General features: G+C 41.0%; 1 protein-coding gene across 1 annotated transcript in view; it reads right to left on the reverse strand.

Annotated features, from left to right (window-relative positions):
• The window catches only part of DOK7 (docking protein 7), a 34447-nt gene extending 16220 nt beyond the window's left edge, over positions 1-18227 (reverse strand). Inside the window, exons 1-5 of the mRNA XM_042470794.1 lie at positions 18187-18227; positions 15534-15734; positions 10439-10558; positions 4414-4521; positions 1588-2450 (exon numbers count right to left, since the gene is read on the reverse strand). Coding sequence (XP_042326728.1) covers positions 1588-2450; positions 4414-4521; positions 10439-10558; positions 15534-15621 — 1179 coding nt within the window. The 5' untranslated portion in view covers positions 15622-15734; positions 18187-18227. The remainder of the gene's footprint in view (positions 1-1587; positions 2451-4413; positions 4522-10438; positions 10559-15533; positions 15735-18186) is intronic.
• Positions 18228-18943: the final 716 nt, after the last annotated feature.

Here is an 18943-nt window from a genome sequence, read left to right on the forward strand (position 1 = left end):
GTAAAACTTTTCTCATCATTACACCTGTTAACTGTTGGGCTTCACCAGCTGAATTTCTACTTACCAAACAGCTTCATTTATATACCGCTTCATACTGAACTAACAGTGTCTAAGCGATTTACAACTGTAAGCTAATTGCCCCCAACAAACTGGGTACCACACAAATAATAAAGATTACGTAATGGATAACAACTGTAATGTAAATATTATCTACCAAACTAAATAAGGAAACATCAAAATCAATACATCAAGAAAGAGCAATTATATCAGTGCACAGCACACATTTTAGAAATTATAAGCTGATTCCCACAATATCAGGGCTTTGCATAGGCCACCACTAATTTTGAAAGAGGATTGACTGCACTCTCTAGTTATAAGAAAATGTAAAATTACTATGGCATCCCAGGGTTCCTCCTTCTTTCCTGTCCCCTTTTTTCGTAAATAATTTTTATTTTCTGAAGTTTAGTTATGATATAAAAGACAAGGAGGAGGAGGAGGAGGAATAGGAGGAATAGGAGCAGCAGCAATAACATAACACACCCTCCTTCCCTTTCAATAGTCTGTCTGGAGGCTTTAGAAACAAGCAGAGTGAATATCAGCAAGCTGCCAAGAAGCAGGAAGAAATAAGCATGTCACGTTTGGATTGTTGAGTCAGATAATTTACCTTAAGCATCCTCGTCTACCATACTTTAGGTATTATTAATCATCACATTCATCAGATGCTGATGCATGCATATTCCAGGAATTTTGTGTAAAACACTGGTCTACCTCATCCAACCTTTTCATGTTCCTTGTTTCCCACCACTCTCAATAAACATTTTACTAGGATAAATGAGATGTTTTGTCCTATTCTCACAGCCACATTTAGCTAGTTTTTCTCAACAAACTTAAGTACTTATACAATATGTGTATTAGTCTGAAAAACCATGCAAAGAATAACATGTCTAAAAAGATAAAACTTTTCACATGTACATCTAAACGTCTAAAGTGGGAAAATAACGATAATGCTTTTCTCAAGCATGGCACTTCCAGATATGTTAGACTACAACTTCTATTATCCTCACAAGCATGGCCATGATGGGAATTGGATCCAAACCACTTGGAGGAACTTCCTCTTTAGACTAGGCTTCTTCAAATGATGAACTATGCTTTATTTATTTTTTGCAATAAAGCATGAATCAAGGTTTCATTTATTTGGAATGAGACAACTGTTTGCACCTCCAGAACTTTACAGCCTTTGTCTTCAATAATATTTTGGCCCCCTAAAATGGCAATGCACAGTCCTAGGGCATGTTTGATGGTATAAGCTTGCTAAGGCAAAAGAAGTCTGGGTTTAATCAGTGGTAGGAACCCAAATTATACTGCCTTCAAAGACAACAAAGAGTCTTGTGGTATCTTAAATATTAACAGGTTTTATTTAGGATAAAATTTTATGGATTCCAACCACATCATTAGATCACCTTCGATATCACCTTTGATATCAATGCAATAAATAAATGAACTGTTATGTACATGTGTCCTGAGAATAACTCAAAATACACAAAATGCTAAAAGCAAGGTTAACACATGCTCAGTGCAATTATTTACCTTTAGCCCACCACAAACTGGGCAAGATGAAAAGACAGCTCGTGTTGTCCCCGGTGGGGAGCAGCATATTTCACAAGTGCTGCTAGAGACCCCAGCAACTGGGGTCACCTCAGTACTTCTAGAGTCTAACACCTGTCCTTGCTGTGTTAGATGTGGCCACTTTGAAATGAAATCCATGCTTTCTTCAGGGAATGAGTCTTTTGTATTTTCTATGAGAAAGGGTTCCTGAGTGCCCTTTTCTCCACTGTATTCAGGAGTAGCTTGTGCTTCCAGATGGGGTACCAGAAGATTCAGGTCGCCAATTCCTTGTTGTATCTGGTCCTTTGATTGGGAGGAGTTGGGACATTGTGCATCTTTAGCAGATATCTGTAACAAACTCCTGGGTGTGTCATAAGCATGCCTAAGGGAGCTGGGAACCTGGTACTCCAAGCCAGGGTTCCTCTGATGCTCACTAGGTGGGCAAGTGCACACATTCTGGTCTGAGGAAAGATTCAGTGGCAGGCTCAATAGTGACCCAAATTCATCACCATGGCAAATGTCCAGGCTCCCAGCATAGGAGGAGAAACTTCCAGAGTAAGACGAGTGACTCCCAGTAGCTATCCCACTATCAGAAGAACTTTGGCGACCTATTTCTTGTAGCTGTCTAGAGCGAAGCAGTTTAGAAGGTGGCTTGGTGACACTGCGGACAACTTCTGAATGGACTTTTTCTTCCCCAAGGTGACTGCATTTTACTGCAGGCAGTCCATGACTCTCTTGAGAAGTACTAGTTGAAGCCTGATCAGGCCAAATAGTCAATCTGCTCCCAATGCTAGCATCAGAACGACTTGTGTCTGAAGATGAACTTGATAAACTTCTGTCTTCACCTAGGATGAAAGAAGGTAGATGCATTATTGAAATACAAAGAATCATGCTGCACAGTTATTGATCAGAGAGCTATAGTAAAACTGGTGCAACTGATTAATCGATCTTTGAAAGTTAAATGGAATAGGGAGAAATGTTAGTGGTTCATGGGTATCCATGGTTTGGATAATTGTTTCCTCCTCAACCTCAACATTGTTGGCAAATCCTCTGCCACCTAACCTATCTCATTCCAGAGCAATTACTCCATCTTCTGCAGCTGGCTCTACCTCTCCTTCTGGCTCAAAACAGCAACATTTGTTGTTTCTCAGCAGCAGTTATTCAAAGAGCTTTGCTTGTCAACTGTCTGCCAAAGTGAGCCTTTCACTTGTCAAATTTAGACTAGGACTACTCTTCACAGATGGCAACTGCAGATGGCATCTTGTAATGAACAGCCCTAATTTGAATCTCACAGTGTTACCATTGATCCCCAACAGACATCAACAGGCAACAACAGATCAGATTTATAAAATGCTGAATTATAAAAATTACAAATTTTATTCAGTCAGCTCACAAAAGATAGCGTATAGTTATTTATTTATTATATTTACTTATGTCCCGCTCTTTTCCCAGGACTGGGACTCAGAGCGGCTTCACAGCATTAAAAACAGTACAATTAAAAACATTTTTTTACAAAAGTACATTAAAAAGAAATTAAATTATTACAGTATTAAAACAGATAGTCATTAAAAGAATAAAACATATTTTAAAAAGATAAAACTATATACAGTGGACCCTTGTTATACGCTGGGGTTTGGTTCCAAGATCCCCCATGGACGACAAAATCTGTGGATAATCAAGTCCAATTAAATATAATGACATAGCAAAATGGTGTCCCTTATAAAAAATGGAAAATCAAGATTTGATATTTGAAATTTATACTTTTTTGAACATTTTCAATCCGTGGATGCTTGAATCCATGTATACGAAATCCGAGTATAAGAAGGGCTGACAGTAGAGAAAAAAATTGTAGCAAATTAAAAAAAATGGTCTAATATCCCAGCTTGTCCTCCCTGGGCAGGGAGTTCCAGAGTCTAGGGGCAGCCACCAAGAAGGCCCTCTCATGCGTCCCCACCAACCGTGTTTCTGATGGTGTTGGGATGGAGAGAAGGGCTTCGCCAGAGGATCTCAGAGTCCGGGCTGGTTCATACCAGGAGAAACGGTCTGCCAAATAGTGTGGAACTGAGCCATGTAGGGCTTTGTAGGTAATAACCAGCACCTTGAATTTTGCCTGGAAACAAACTGGCAGCCAATGAAACTGTTTCAACAGGGGCATTGTGTGGTCTTTGTAATCTGCCCATGTTAACAGCCTGGCAGCAGGTCTTTGAACCAGTTGAATTTTCTGAACACTTTTCAAGGCAGCCCCATGTAGAGCCCATTACAGTAGTCCAAACGTAATGTAACCAAGGCATGTACTACCGTGGCCAGATCTGGCTTCTCAAGCAACGGGCGCAACTGGCATATAAAGCTCAACTCAGGCTTGCATCCTTCCGAGGTCGCTAAAATGAGTACCCAGACTGTTGGGGGCAAATTAGCTTACTTGCTAATTAGCTTACTTGCTGTTCACCACTATGATCTTTGGAATAGCGGTATATAAATAAAACATATTATTATTATTATTATTATTATTATTATTAGTTTTAAATGTGTTAAAGCACTCTGGTCACAGCAGAGACCAGGGCCTCCAGGTTCAAAGCTGAGTCCAAGAGTACCCCCAAACTGCAAACCTGTGTCTTCAGGGGGATTGTGACCCCATCTAACACCGGCTGGATCCCTATCCCCTGATCTGCCTTCCTACCAACCAGGAACACCTCTGTCTTGTGTTATAGTTATCATTCAGAAGCATAATTTAATTGAAATACTATAGATTATGACAGAAACTACAAGAAACAACAACAATGAATGTCCTTAAATTGTATGTATTCTTACCTCCACTGCCATGGTAACTTTCATGGGATAGAAGGCTGAGGCGCTTTTCTAACTGCAAAGCTTCATGGGCCACTCTCTCTTCCATGCATGCAGGATTTGCACTGGGATCTTAAAAAATAAATATGAGATTTGATTGTAAGTCACTTTTCCCATTAATAAAGAAAGTAGGAAACTTGGGACAAACTTTGTTTTATCTATGATTTGATTCTGTGATCTCAACCATGTAATACAGAGCTCCTCTTGTTTAGTACTGTTAAGTGACCAAAGCTCTGAATGAGAGGAAAAGTGGACAAACCCTCCAAGAAACTGTTACAGGACAATAGAATGGGAGCCTCTGTTTTGGTAAAGGAAAATAATAGATGATGACAGTCAAAAGTAAATACCATAATATTTTATTTCATACCAACTGAGCCAAATCAGCCTTTTTTTGTTATTTGCCATCAAGTCAATTTTGGCTTATGGTGACCCTATATATGAGTGATCTCCGAGATCCCCAGTTTTTGCAAGTTCAGGCCTATGGCTTCCTTGACAGTAAGGTGGGTCTCCCTCTTTTCCTTCTGCCTTCCATTTTACCTAGTGACATAATCTTTTTCAATGAATCATTTTTTTTCATTGTATGTCCAGAGTATGATAGTCTTAGTTTAATCATCTTTGCCTCTAGTGAGAGTTCAGGCTTGATTTGCTCTATACATTGCTTTATCACATTTGTCATATTAGAGATCTATTTCCTACAATAGTAAAAGGCCAATCAAGTGTTATTCCTGGACAGGAGAGGATGTTCTGTCACTTAGCCTTCTCAAAGCAAAGAAGCAGGAGTGACACCACCGTTTGCTCTGCTGGTTATAGCAGCAATTGCCTCTGAGAAGAATGGGATGCAGGAGATATACTTCACCAATTCCCATAGCCCTGCCCCATTGCCGCAAACTGAATGATCTTCCTGTGACTTAGCAAACTGCAACAACCTCTCCCACAGACACACATGTTCAATGAGTCTAGTGTTTTCTAGATTGGAAATATCAGAAACATGATGCCTCCCTTCCATAAGCATGTAACTGTTTTCATGATAGCAAGATTAGTCCTGTCAAAGGATAGCAAGTCAACAAACATCAAGGACATATGGCAGGTTTTACCCCAACACCATTGTCCTAAATGTGCTGTTTTACTTTCCCCTGTAGGAATCAACAAAAACATGGATGGACTCAGAAACTTCAATTGAGTTGAGGGAGGGTATCAATCTATGCCTGTCTTTGATGACCCAATAACCTTGAGCAAACACAAAGTTTTGTCTCCTTGCCAATGTGTTCCAAGTTGCAACCTATGATACCGTATTTACTTAATTCACCATGCTGATTAACAGGCAAATTCACAGAGACAGTTAGGGATACTCTCTGAAGCAATGATTACAACTGTACTGAATCAATGCAATGTACTGGAAACACTGAAATAATAATATACTCTGAAAAGTATGTAAATACTCAGTGTGAGAAGTTAAATTTCTCATCAGATGATATGTGAGACATATGATGCTCCATAGAACAAATTTAATACAAATATATTGTGTTAAATGGGAAAATCCTTACAAGTAGAAATGTACTACAAGAATCATGTGCTTTATAAGTATGGAAAATGTTCCTTAGAAGAAGATCATAGAATCATAGAATTGGAAGAGATCACAAGGGCCATTCAGTCCAACCCCATTCTGCCATGCAGGAAATCTCAATCAAAGCATCCCCTACAGATGGCCATCCAGCCCCTGTTTAAAGACCTCCAATGAAGGAGACTCCACTACACTCTGAGGGAGTGTGTTCCACTGTCGAACAGACCTTACTGTCAGGAAGTTCCTGCTAATGTTGAGGTGGAATCTCTTTTCCTGGAGCTTGCATCCATTTTTCCGGGTCCTAGTCTCCAGAGCAGCAGAAAACAAGCTTGCTCCCTCCGCAATATGACATCCCTTCAAGTATTTAAACAGGGCTATCATATCACCTCTTAACCTTCTCTTCTTCAGGCTAAACATCCCCAGCTCCCTAAGTCATTCCTCAGATATACATTTAGACTATGTAATGTCTATGAAATATAATGTACCTAGACTAGAAAAGTCTATATATGAGGTACCTCTACAAGAAGACTTTGCCTCATAAGTACATAAACGTTGATATAAGAAATACATTATAAATTATAAAACTATAACAACATGTTTATTCTTCTGTAATATAATTTTCCTGAAAACTTAAGATATTAATAAGGGGAATGTTGTGGTAAATCAGCTTAATCAACAATATGGTTGTTTACAGGCTTGTGAAATCAGCCTATCAAAATGGTGGACTTCAAAAATCTCTAGTGAGATACAGATGGTCAAACATAAGGTCTCCCAACAAGAACTCTTAAGTGTGACTCTGAGGTGGAGGATGAGATCAGGGAGAGCCAAATAAGATTGCACTGTAATCACAGCTGACTTCAATGTTCCTCACAATTACTGGTAATTCAAATCAAGAGGCAAAATTTCTAGATACCCTAAAAATATGTCATTTCCACAGGTCAGAGTACAGGAAAAGTGGGACACAGATGGTCCACCAGATATCCCTGGCCCAGACGCTCTCCAACAGACTTCTTCTGTTGAAGCACAAATGGAAGAATGGCAATACGAAAATAAATGTCTTTAAAGCAGTAGTAAAGCAATCTTTCCTCCCACTGGCTAAGCAGAAGGATGTTCATTAGCTTGACCATTTTGAAACACTTGGGAGTAACAAATGTGTTCATACCTCTCAGGTTAACTGTCATAATGCTTGAAAACAAGCACTACATTTCTCTCTTATGGGGGGAGAAATAATGCTTCATTAAAATTCAACTTTTATATCTGTTTGAGCAGTGCAGGAGAAACAGTGGTGTCCTCCTGTAGGCAGAGTCTTGAATTCTGTCTTGTAATCTGTTTGAATTATGGTGAGGACCCATTGGTCCTTGGTTATAGAATGCCTTAATTTGACCCCGAAAAAATGGTAATATCCATGTTCAGCATTACATAGAATAATAACTCCCAGCACTTCACTAGCCATGTAGTTAACACATCTCATTGGAAGGACTGTCTGCTATTACCAGAAAAATCACTTTACCTACAGATGAACAATTTTCTCAGAAGACAGATAATCCTCCTATTCTTTCCATTTCAAGACAGAATTTTAGTTACACAAAAATACTGATAGCAATTATTATTATACTTTCTGAAAGGTATGTGAACAGCTAAACATGGGTATTGCTTTCAGCACTTGACAGTAGGTGGGAGGTGAAATGGAGATTACCTTCCTTTAAATCTTGCTTTATTTAATCTAGTAGGATATGTACATTTTGATCAAGTTTTTAAAAAGAACATCTGGTGATTTCTTGAAATACTTCAAAGTGTGGGTGTTCCAGTATTATAAGGCTGCAGTCATAGGCACGCTAAGCATTAAGCACCACTGAACACAATGGGACTTTTTTCAGGGCTAAGAGAACTAGGCTGTATATCATATTTCTCCAGAATAATTGGTGTTGGAGATGCTGGCGAAACATCAGGAATAAACTCTTCTAGAACACTGCCACATAGCCCGAAAAACCCACAAAAAAACTATGGATGCCAGCCATGAAAGCCTTCGACTTCACATTAGAAATCTCTATGGGGAGAAACTGTTCCAAGACACCCGGAGACTAGGAAAACTCCAGACCAGGAAAGCACATCTACTCTGCTCACTAACTTTCATGCTACGCTGCAGAGACACAGATACCATACCACAAATTCTCACAGCAAAAAAGACTTTCAAATCACCACAGGCCAACCATATCTACAACAGGATGGAACATGCTCTGTTACTGGAGAGAATACACACCACCCGCAAAGAACTGGCCAACACAGACAATGAACTGCTTCTACTCAGCCAAAAGATGAACACCCAAGACTGGGACAAAATTGACAGCCTCACCTTCAGGAAAATGGAAAAAGATATGGCAGATCACACCAAAAGACAAAAACAAAAATTCAACAAATGCTATAAGAACCAGCTGAAACCCGCACTGGATACATCACGGACTATCATCAATCTCACACAGTGGCAACTTTCAAATGAGGAAACATCTATTCTGGCCAAAGGAGGCAACTTAACAGTAACTACCACCAAAATCCTTGTGTAGGACATCATTGCCCAGGTTGAATCTGCCCTCCACCATCTCCCAAAGAAGGAAGCAGAAGAGATAAGAGGGGAAACAGCAAGGATTCTGTGCAAGGCAAAACCACCTCCCAACAACATAACCAAAAAAGAAAGAAAAGCCATCAAGGACCTCATTCTGTATGCAGAAGTCATCATTCTCCCAGCAGACAAGTGCAGTGTCACAGTAATCATGGATACAGAACAATACAAACAAAAAATCAAGGAACTCCTGGATCCTACAATATACAAAAAACTGAAACAAGACCCAACCAGCAAAATCATCAGAAAAACGAACACCCTGATCAAAAATTCCTCAATTCAACCAAACACAAGACAAAGTTTGTGCAAATCTGAGGCTCCCCCACCAAGACTATATGGACTTCCCAAGATCCACAAGGATTCCATTCCACTCCGACCCATAGTGAGTGCTATTGGATCCCCCACATATGACTTGGCCAAGTTTCTGGCCACACAATTACAAACTCATATAGGACAGACCCACCCCCCACTACACCAAGGACTCAGCTCACTTCATAGGGAAAATCAATAACCTTGAACTAAAACCTGGAGAAATATTAATCAGCTTTGATGTGGTCTCCCTGTTCATCAAAGTCCCCATAATGGACACCTTGACATTCATTTGACAGATTTTTCCAGAAGATATCATAGCCCTGTTCGAACATTGCCTCACCACAAACTATTTTCTGTGGGACAATGGATTCTACGAACAGAGAGATGGGGTAGCAATGGGAAGCCCTCTAAGCCCTGTGATAGCAAACGTTTACATGGAACACTTTGAAAAGCAAGCCCTGGAAACAGCACCGAAAAAGCCCACAACTTGGTTCCGATACATGGATGACACTTTCACCATTTGGAGCCATGGAGAAGAAGATCTGGCTGTGTTCCTGAACCATCTGAATAACATCCACCCCAACATCCAATTCACTATGGAAAAATAAAAGGAAGGAACACTGCCATTCTTGGATGTCCTAGTCATCCACGAACTGAACCAACATTTGGGTCACACAGTACAGAAAACCTACACATACAGGCAGATACCTGCACAAGAACTCCAACAAAAAAGAAGCACAATCAAAACACTGATAGACCGGGCAAAACGCATCTGCGAACCCCATTTCTTGGAAGATGAATTGAAACACCTAGACCGAGCTCTACAGGCTAATGGTTACTCCAGCTCCGACATCAGAAGGGTTTCCAGGCCCAGAAAAACCCAGAGGAGGAAAGACAAACAACCACGCAAAGGGAAGGTATTTTTACCATACATCAAAGGAGTCACAGACAGAATAGGGAAACTGGTGAGAAAACACAATCTCCTCTCCGTCCCCGATGCTGTTGTGAGTTCCCGAAGATTACAAACACTTCTTAGTCTTGTGTCTCCAGTTTGAACATTTTGTTCTGGGTGACCCTGCTGGGAGTCCAGACTCTTGAAAGAGTCTAGAATTCTGATACAATTGCTCTCAGCCTCTTTGAAACACTCAAACTCCCTCATCATGTGAAGATGTATATCCAGGAGAGGGATTAACAGTGCAGACACCAATTTTCAGACTAGTCTGGCGCAGCTTTAAAAAAAGGTAAGATACATACTCCAAAATAATCCCTTTCTATTTAGCATTTTACATTTCTATACAGCTAGATAATCCAAGGCAAAAGCAAGTAGAAAAATTTGATCAAAAGAAAATGGGCATATCAAGGTGTACAACCCATCCTGATATTTAGTGAGAACAACCATTTTGTGCTTTCCAGTCTTGGTACCTGGAACCTATCATTCTAAACACAGTAAAGTAATGAAAGTACTATTTAAGTAGTTATGCTATATTTCCTGTATTAACCTGGTAGAACAGGACGTAAGCCAAAAGAGCCTTTCATTGGAGAAATGCCATGAACAATGCAGTCAAAGAGAAAGCTGATCTTCTCTCCTTCCATGCAAGAGAGGAAAAAGACACCAGCCCCTGCAAGAAAGCAAAACATTTGTGATGGGTTTTTAAAATAGGAAATAGGAAAACATATTTAGATGATATATTTATGCAAAGTCAAAAGCAGGCTAAAAATGTATACAAGGAAATCTAAGTATGTGCAACAGCAAAGATGCCAGTTCCTGAAAAATCATAATATACCATTGTGCAATATGTGTAGAGAACTTTATATGCTATACTGGCCTGAATATTGCTTCACAAAAGATTTTAATGGTACAGGAGCTACATCTAACTGGTGTCACCTTTTGTAAGTTCTTAGGTTATGTATTGCTCTGTGATCCCATACCACGGTGTACTGTAACAGTATTGACATTTAAGGCTACTGCTTTGATAAAGAGGGCTAAATCTTTGGATTGGTGTGTGTTGCGGAGTGTTATGTATGTTTATGGACTGCTCCTCTGTGAAGCATAATAGATAATAGGTGAATAGCTGTACTGGTTAATAGCTAAGCATATTGAAAAATCAAACATTTTAAAGTAAAGTTTCAGACATTTAACCGAGGCCTGGAAGGCAGAACAGAAAAGCCTGAATTTCCATGAAACATCTATGCATGAATAGCTTTGTACAAATATTGCCAAGATTCCCTTAATGCATACACTCCCATATTTATTTCCTTTAAATGTTTGTTATAAAAATCAGTCCCAAAGTCTGTTTTTAAGGGGGGAAACTCATTCTAAAATTCTAAAATATCTTTCAGATATTATACTGATTTTTTTTCCTGTCCATGTTTCATACACTGTAACAGGCAAAAATCTGGCAAATGCTGGCTTTTAGGGTTCCAAGAACCATGACATTACTGAGATCACTCACAGGACACAGGTAGGTCAGCTCTTTTCTGCCTTCTAAGACAGAAGTCTACCCAGACTACTAGGGCAGTAGTGTTACCAGTAATAGGTCCTAAAGGTGAGCTTTCAGAAAATATGTATAGGAACATTGTAATCTGATAAATTGTGGGGCTACACAACTCCCTTGTTCTCTGCTTTCTTTAGGAATGCCTTGTCACTAGATCAGGAATTACCAGGCACATCCCTTTTCATGTGCTGAATCAAACTTAATAAGCAGCTGCTGAACAGGGCTACAGTCTTGCCTTAACCTGCTCATGTACAAACTTTGCATGGAGATTTGCCACCTGAGCAAGAAAACTGGGTTCTTTCTCACAGGAAGATCCTTTGCACAAACACAAAACTCTCCTCTTCAGACTCATCACTTTCCACATGAGAAAAATCACAACATAAAGTAGACACTCCCCCTTCATATACTGTATTGAAACCAACTGTAAGTAATGCCTGAACAAGGCCTTACCTTCAACCTGATAATGTAGAAACTAGACATTTCTTGTATTTGTAATCAGTGGTGTACCATCTTAGATATTAACTGTTCTATTGAATCATAACATATTTTAGTGATTCGACTTGCACCACTGTTCAAAAAAATATATGAAGAAATGTCAAGGAAACCATATTTAGGTCTGTGATTTAAACGGAGAATCTCTTTCTTTAATTTAAATCATGATTACAGTCAGTGATTTAAATTGTGTACGTTTCAGTCAATCCACCCTGCTCTGTTCCTTCCAAGCAGCCATTGTTATTGTGTGAGAGTTCTTCAGAGTGTATTTGACATTTGTTTGTTTTATACTCCAGTCTATGTACATAATTCAGCAGCAAATGAGTAATAGCGTGCCCAAATAATTCCTGTATCTTCAAAACAAATCAAAACACATGGTAAACACAGCTTTAGAGAGCAAGAGATTCATAGGGAACATGTTGCTCAGTTGGGGGGAGGGCTTCTGGGGGCAGGATTTGCATGCCGCATGGGAGTGCACATACAAGTGCACACACCGGAAAAACACACACACAGCCCTGCACTAGCTCAGAAAGCCCTGCTATGGCCAGGAGAGTAGGCCTCATACTCCCCAGCTTCCCAGAAAGCCCCACAGCAGTCAGAAGAGCATGTCCCACACATCCCCGGCTGCCCAGAATGCCCTGCAGTGGCTGGGAGAGCTGGCCCTGCACACCCCTGGTGGTCCAGAAAGCCCCGTGGCAGCCATAAAAGCAGGCCCGAGGCCCCAGGAAAAATCTGCAGGGGGCAGGGGACCAATGGGGTGTCACCCCCCTTCTGGGGTGTCACCCGTCGCAACCCACACACACACACCCAGTGACGTTACTCTTTGCAACAACAACTAAGGTCATTTCCCTTTAGAAAGTTCAACACTGGAAACACGTCTAAACAATGACCACACTCTTCTGTTAGAACATAGATAATGCTAACTGAAACAGGGATGAAGCTGAGAGGGGCAAGAATGAGAAGGTGAACATCCAATATAATGCATAACTAACTACATATAAGAGTGACACAGTCTGTGTGTTGAAATGTAGATGGTTTTGAATAAATATGTGGGGAATGGTTAAAACTACAGAAAAGGGCTATGCGAGGAGGTTCTAAATATATCTCCTTTCTGTACTTCCCCACCAAAACTGGGAGTTACTTTTAGTTTTGAGATACCAAAGGGAAACAGACTGGCAAGAAGGGGCAGCATTCTTCCAAAGACAGATTTGGGCTGGGGCAAACATATGTTGCAGCCCCAATCTGCCTTCAACATGGCCAAAAAAGGAGCAGATAAGATCTGCTCCTTTTTCAGCCAGGAAAAAGCTGGCTTTGCTGGCCCCGCTGAGGCCCCATGGCGGCTTCATGACAATTCAGCGGTGTGCGGCATGTAAATGATGTGCCGCTGGAGCATCATGAAGCCACCCATTTCTGGGCAGCTGGCAGCTTCCTGGCATCATCACTACATGTGGTGTCTAAACAATGTGTGTTGATGATGCCCAGAAGTAGGCTTATTTCACTTGTTTGTTCGGGCCCACCACTGGAGAGAAAACAGATGAGGGAGACACAGGAAATGACTGGCAACAAGTTGAAGGCCTCCAGTCTCTGTTACTCCATTTTGAACTGCCTTTGCCACAGAAATGGCTTATACAAGTTTAGAAGTGGCATGTATTTGAATGCATAATCTGTCATATGCAGTTAATTTTACAGACATCAAAAGCAACTAATTCTATACTAATTGGTTGTATATTTAACACTGATTTTAATTAATCATTTTTCTCACTAGGAAATATGAGTCTTATGAAATCATAATGCACATCTTGAATATGGAGTACAGCAGATCCTCCCCTTATGTGCAACACAGACCACATGTAGGAGATATGCCTGAAGTAAATTGAGCTAATTTCATCTGTACACTGATGGTACACACCTCTATTGCAGCAGTACTTAGTGCTGTAATTGGATTCATGAGGGCAGATAAACTGAAGTTGAATCTTGATATGTTGGAGCCTCTATGGACTGGTGGTTCTAAGGTTTGGGAATCGGGTAAGCAACTTGTTCTGAATAGGGTTGCCTTTTCCCCAAAAGAGCCGGTGCATAGCTTAGGAGTACTTCTAAACCCATCTGTCACTTAAATAAAACAAATAGCTTCATTTATATACTGCTTCATATTGAACTAACAGTGTCTAAGCGGTTTACAACTGGAAACTAATTGCCTCCAACAATCTGGGTACTCAATTTAGCGACCTCAGAAGGATGCAAGCCTGAGTCAAGCTTGAGCCCTTTCACTTATGGTTTTGAGTGAGTGGTTGCAGTACAGGCATTTAACCATTGCGTCACCAGGCCTCTTTAGCCATAGAAGTACATGCACTGGTGACTTCCCAATTAGTTACCATAATGCACTATATGTGGGTCTACCCTTGAAAATATTTGGAAGCTACAGCAAGTGCAAAATAGGATTGTTGATCAGGATATCACATAGACAAGACATAATACCAGATGCTGCACTGGCTGCTAATTTGCTTCTGGACTGAATTTTAAATGAATATATTTTAAGTCCCAAATGACTTGAGAACTCAAAACTTGAAAGAGTACATGTCTCCCTATATATTTCTGCCCAAGAACTGAAATCTACTGGTGGATCCTTGCTCTGTCTCCTACTAGTGGGGAAAATATATCATGCCACAACACAGAGCAAATCTTTTCTGTTGTGGAACGCTGTTTATGAAATGCCTTCTCCTTGGATAGGTAGTCCTGTTTCTTTCCTTAAAGCCTTTTGGGCCTGTTTTTATTACTTCTTAAAATGGACACATATATGGTTTTAATTATATTAAACTTTCTGCTGTTTTAATCTGGTAATTTATTTAAAATGCCTTTATCCTATTTAAATTCTTCTGGGTTTTTAAAAATGTATTAAACTGTTTATATTGTTTTAATATAAGATCTCACAATAAAGGGTGGGATGCAAATATTTTAATAAATAAGAGGGATATATCCCTTTGCATTGGTGTCCAGGAGGCTTCAGAGCACGGTGTATTGATGCTGCATGCTCTGAAGCTAGCTTCTGAAGCATGGACTGGCTTCTGGGCGCTCCAGCAGTGCAGTGTTTACATGTTGCATGCTGCCAGAGTGCCATAAAGCCAAGTTCCACCCATGACAGGGCTGAAAAGCTGTTTTTTTGCTGGTACAAAAAGGAGCAGCTATTTGCCGCTTCTTTTTTGGCAGGCAAAAAGCCAGATTGGGGCCATGGCATGTGGTTGCCATGGCCCCAATCTGGCTTTCTCGGGGGCGGTTGAAGCCATCCGTTTGGGGTGGTCTGTTTCACCTCTGAATAAACCTTACCAGAATAGGAAGAGTGACATTTGTTTTTGACTGTTTCAGTTCAGAGGCCAAACATTTCACATTACCTTTTAACCTGTTTCCCTGCCCAAAAATAACTAATGAAAATGGTAAGATTTTCCTAGACCATGTTAGACCATGTGAGGAGCTTCAGTACAACAACTGGGAATTTCACAACATATCAACCTCCAAAGGTATAAGCAGTTTAGAAAGCCATTTACAGCTTCGCATAGTTTGGATCTTTCCTATAATCAAACAGTGAAGCAAATATTAAGTGCAGAAGACTCACAGAAGCCACATCGAGTTCCACCTTCAAAGACAAATCCATTAGGAACAGCTCCATAGCGTCGAAGATCTGAGAGTTTCCACTGCCCCATGATAGTAGGTGGGTTGTCTTTTACTAGTACCAAAATATCATTGCAGAAGTGGAGAGTTGCTGGACCACTTTCCAGTTTAGTTCCTGGTGCAACCACAACGTGAAACCTGTGAACTATTGGGGTAAATGGAGAGGTGGGGAGATGAAGTGACAAGAAACTGAATTAAGTATTTTGCAAAAAAATCAAAATAAAACAAAAAAGCCCTGTGAAATAATCATATTTTGCAAACATAGATTTTATAACAAAACCTAACAAATGTTCATATCAATTAACATACAATGACTTTAAAAATTAAGAGAAAAATATTTTGAAAATTGCAAGAATTGTAACACATAAGAAGAAAACAAAATTTCTTAAGGTTAAAATAATTTTTTCTTTGTTCAGCGTGATGTTTGGCTTGGGCTATAAACTTTAAAGCATTATCTTTTTTTAAAAAGATGTTTAAGCCATTTTGAAAATATTGTCAGCCACATGTTGTTTGAACTCTAAAGAGTTCCAGCTAGGCATGAGTTACATTTTGGTCACTATCAAAATCAGCTACACTTTACACAACACAACAGTTACTGACACTCAGTATCAACTGATCACTTGGGGAAGCTAAACAGCATTGAGACTCTGGGTATTAAAGCATAATATGATTTGGCTGTGTGTGTATATGACTTCAAACCCACAGAAGGCTCAGTTGACCCTCTCTCTATGCTGTTTTTGTAGGCAGGCAAAGATCTTTTTATATAGGCAGGCCCCCGGCTCTTAACATGTGACAGAGGAGTATTTTAATGGAGATGCTGGGGGGGGGTACTATGGGGCAAAACATACGAGTAGGAAGGCCTAGATTGGGCCACAGCAACCACATACCATGGCCACATACATACCATGGCTCCAATCCACCTTAAAGCCAGCCCAAAAAGGAGCAGCAAAGATCCACTCCTTTTTGGACCAGAAAAAAGCCAGCTTTTGTGGCTCTGCTGCAGCCAAAGCCAGCTTCAAGACACTCTGGAGGCATACAGCATATAAACGCCGTGCCACCAGAGCGTCTTAAACCTGCCCACGTCTGGCCGATTGCCTGATTTCTGGAAGGCTTCAGGGCAGCTTCAGCTGTGCTGCGTATAAACGATGCACTGCTAAGCCACTCAGACGGTGGCTTTAAAGGGCCGTTTGTTTTGACCCAAAGAGAACTAGTATAATAGTCTGTGCAAAAAAGAAAAGAAAAGATAGAGATACAGAAGGCGACAACAAAATATAGAACAAGAGACCTCTTCCACAAATTTAAGAAATCAAAGCAAAATGCAAACCCAAACCAGAAATGCTAAAGGAAAGCTCAGGGAATACATTATACAGTTGCCCCGTCCCTTACGTGGGCTTGCCTTCAGCGGACCTGAGCTCCAAGGTGTCCTCAAGTTACTTGGATCCTTTAAAAGTACAGCCAGTCAAATTTGTTTTGGACAAATTTCTGCATGCCATTTTTTTAACCAGAGCTGGCACCTGGCAATAACTTCAGCCACCACAGTTCATGAAGCAAATCAAGACTAGCATCTGCCATAAACATCACCATCTTACATAACTTACTGAGCCTTTGATGAAGCTTAACGTCCTCTTTGGGACCCAGAGAAATTAGGTCTGTAGAGCAACGAATAGCCACACTGGCAAACAGGAAGTCACTGAGGCAGCTCTAATGGCAAGTGCCAAAGCTTCATGCACCCTATGCAAAACAATGTCCACCCTCTTGTACTCAGGCATGTGGGTTCCTAAATGTGTCATCTCCATCCCTAGGGAATAGCAAGCCTGTAAGCAGTCTTACCACAGGTGTATCAATGAGGGGGACTCAATTTGTCCATCACCTTGGTAGGCATTCTATCACTTAGTAAGCAGTTTCCCCATAGCTAGGAGCAGTCATGCTACCTCAGGATGATCTCATCCCCCTTCCATAACTTCTGCAAACACCTCAAGGAAGGAAACAACTGAATTTTCATGCTTAGCCTTAGTTCTGATTTCTAAACCCCCTCCTGGTCATTTCCAGGAACCTGGCTGCTGGAACTCAACCCCAGAAATTTCTCCCTTACACAGCAAAACAAGAAGTTGGCCAGAGTCAAACAATCAAAGTGATACATGCTTGCACCACAGATAATTCTCCCTCATTCCTGTCAGATGACTCCAGAGAACCAGAAGACTTTGCATCCTCTACAGATGTATAGGCTGACACATGCTTGGAGTTTCGTCTAACTTTACAAGGAGGAGCAACCCTCAAAAGCACTCCCCTCTGACCTTCCAGATCCTCTCCTGAGAGAACAAAATGTATGATGCATTATGCTTTCCAAGGTACTTTTCCACCTTGTGGCCACTAGAGGGCAAGTGCCTATTTTAAAGGCCTTTTCATGCCTTTTCTCTTGGCTCACAAAGCATCCAGCTGTTTGGTGAGAAAGTGAACTTTCCACCATTTCTTCCTCTCCATGAGCCCCTCCAAAGCCACAGCCTTTCTGGCTATCAGTGAAATCCAATCACACAACTGGAGCCCTTTCCATCAATAATCAAAGAGAGAAGAAAAACTGGGGTGTTCACCCCACTCACCTATGCAGCCAACTCTGTGCCTGCCACATTGTTGCTGCCACCTTGTAGTCCATCTCAGACACTGAGATCCCATCACTCTCCCAAGGCACAAGCCAGACCCAATCTGGATCCTCTTAAGAAGTCTGTGTAGTCTGTTTCCTTTCTGCTCTCTGAGGGTGCCTTCGCAGCATAGGCCAGCCCTGATTCCTCACTTGAAGATAGATCTGAGCTGCATGTGCTCCCCAACCTGCGGAGACTGTCTATCAACACTAGCTAAGGGTGGAAATACTCTGGTAACAACGCAAGCAAGGTTTTAAACAGATTAAGGGGCTGTACAGACTACTGCCCATTTTAGAGCCAGATCGGGGCCACTTGTATCTTCCTAAATGTTTGTATTAGCGTGTTATAACATGGTGATCGGAGGGAGGAAGAGTAAGGAGCGAAAAAAATGTGGATGTGAACTGCAGTGCTTACTTCATGCAGGTGATGTCCCCAGCCCTAGTGATGCCACTGCCCGGGCCCTCTTGTGTTCACCCATGTAGCAGAAAGAAAAGGCCTTGCAGTGGGCACTCATCACTTGGAATTATGCACAATGTACTACTTCCCATCCTGAATTTTCAAGGACACCCCAGTCGCCTCTCCTTCCCCTCCACCTCTCCACACATTTATACGGGGCTAAAGTTCTCGGTCTTTGGCACGATTTTCCATGTCGTAGATCCAATCTTAGGGCCCATTCCCACTGAGGATAAAACCTGCATCCTGAGTCGCTACGTTATAG

Source organism: Sceloporus undulatus, chromosome 5 (assembly GCF_019175285.1).
Source record: "Sceloporus undulatus isolate JIND9_A2432 ecotype Alabama chromosome 5, SceUnd_v1.1, whole genome shotgun sequence".
Taxonomy (NCBI): domain Eukaryota; kingdom Metazoa; phylum Chordata; class Lepidosauria; order Squamata; family Phrynosomatidae; genus Sceloporus; species Sceloporus undulatus.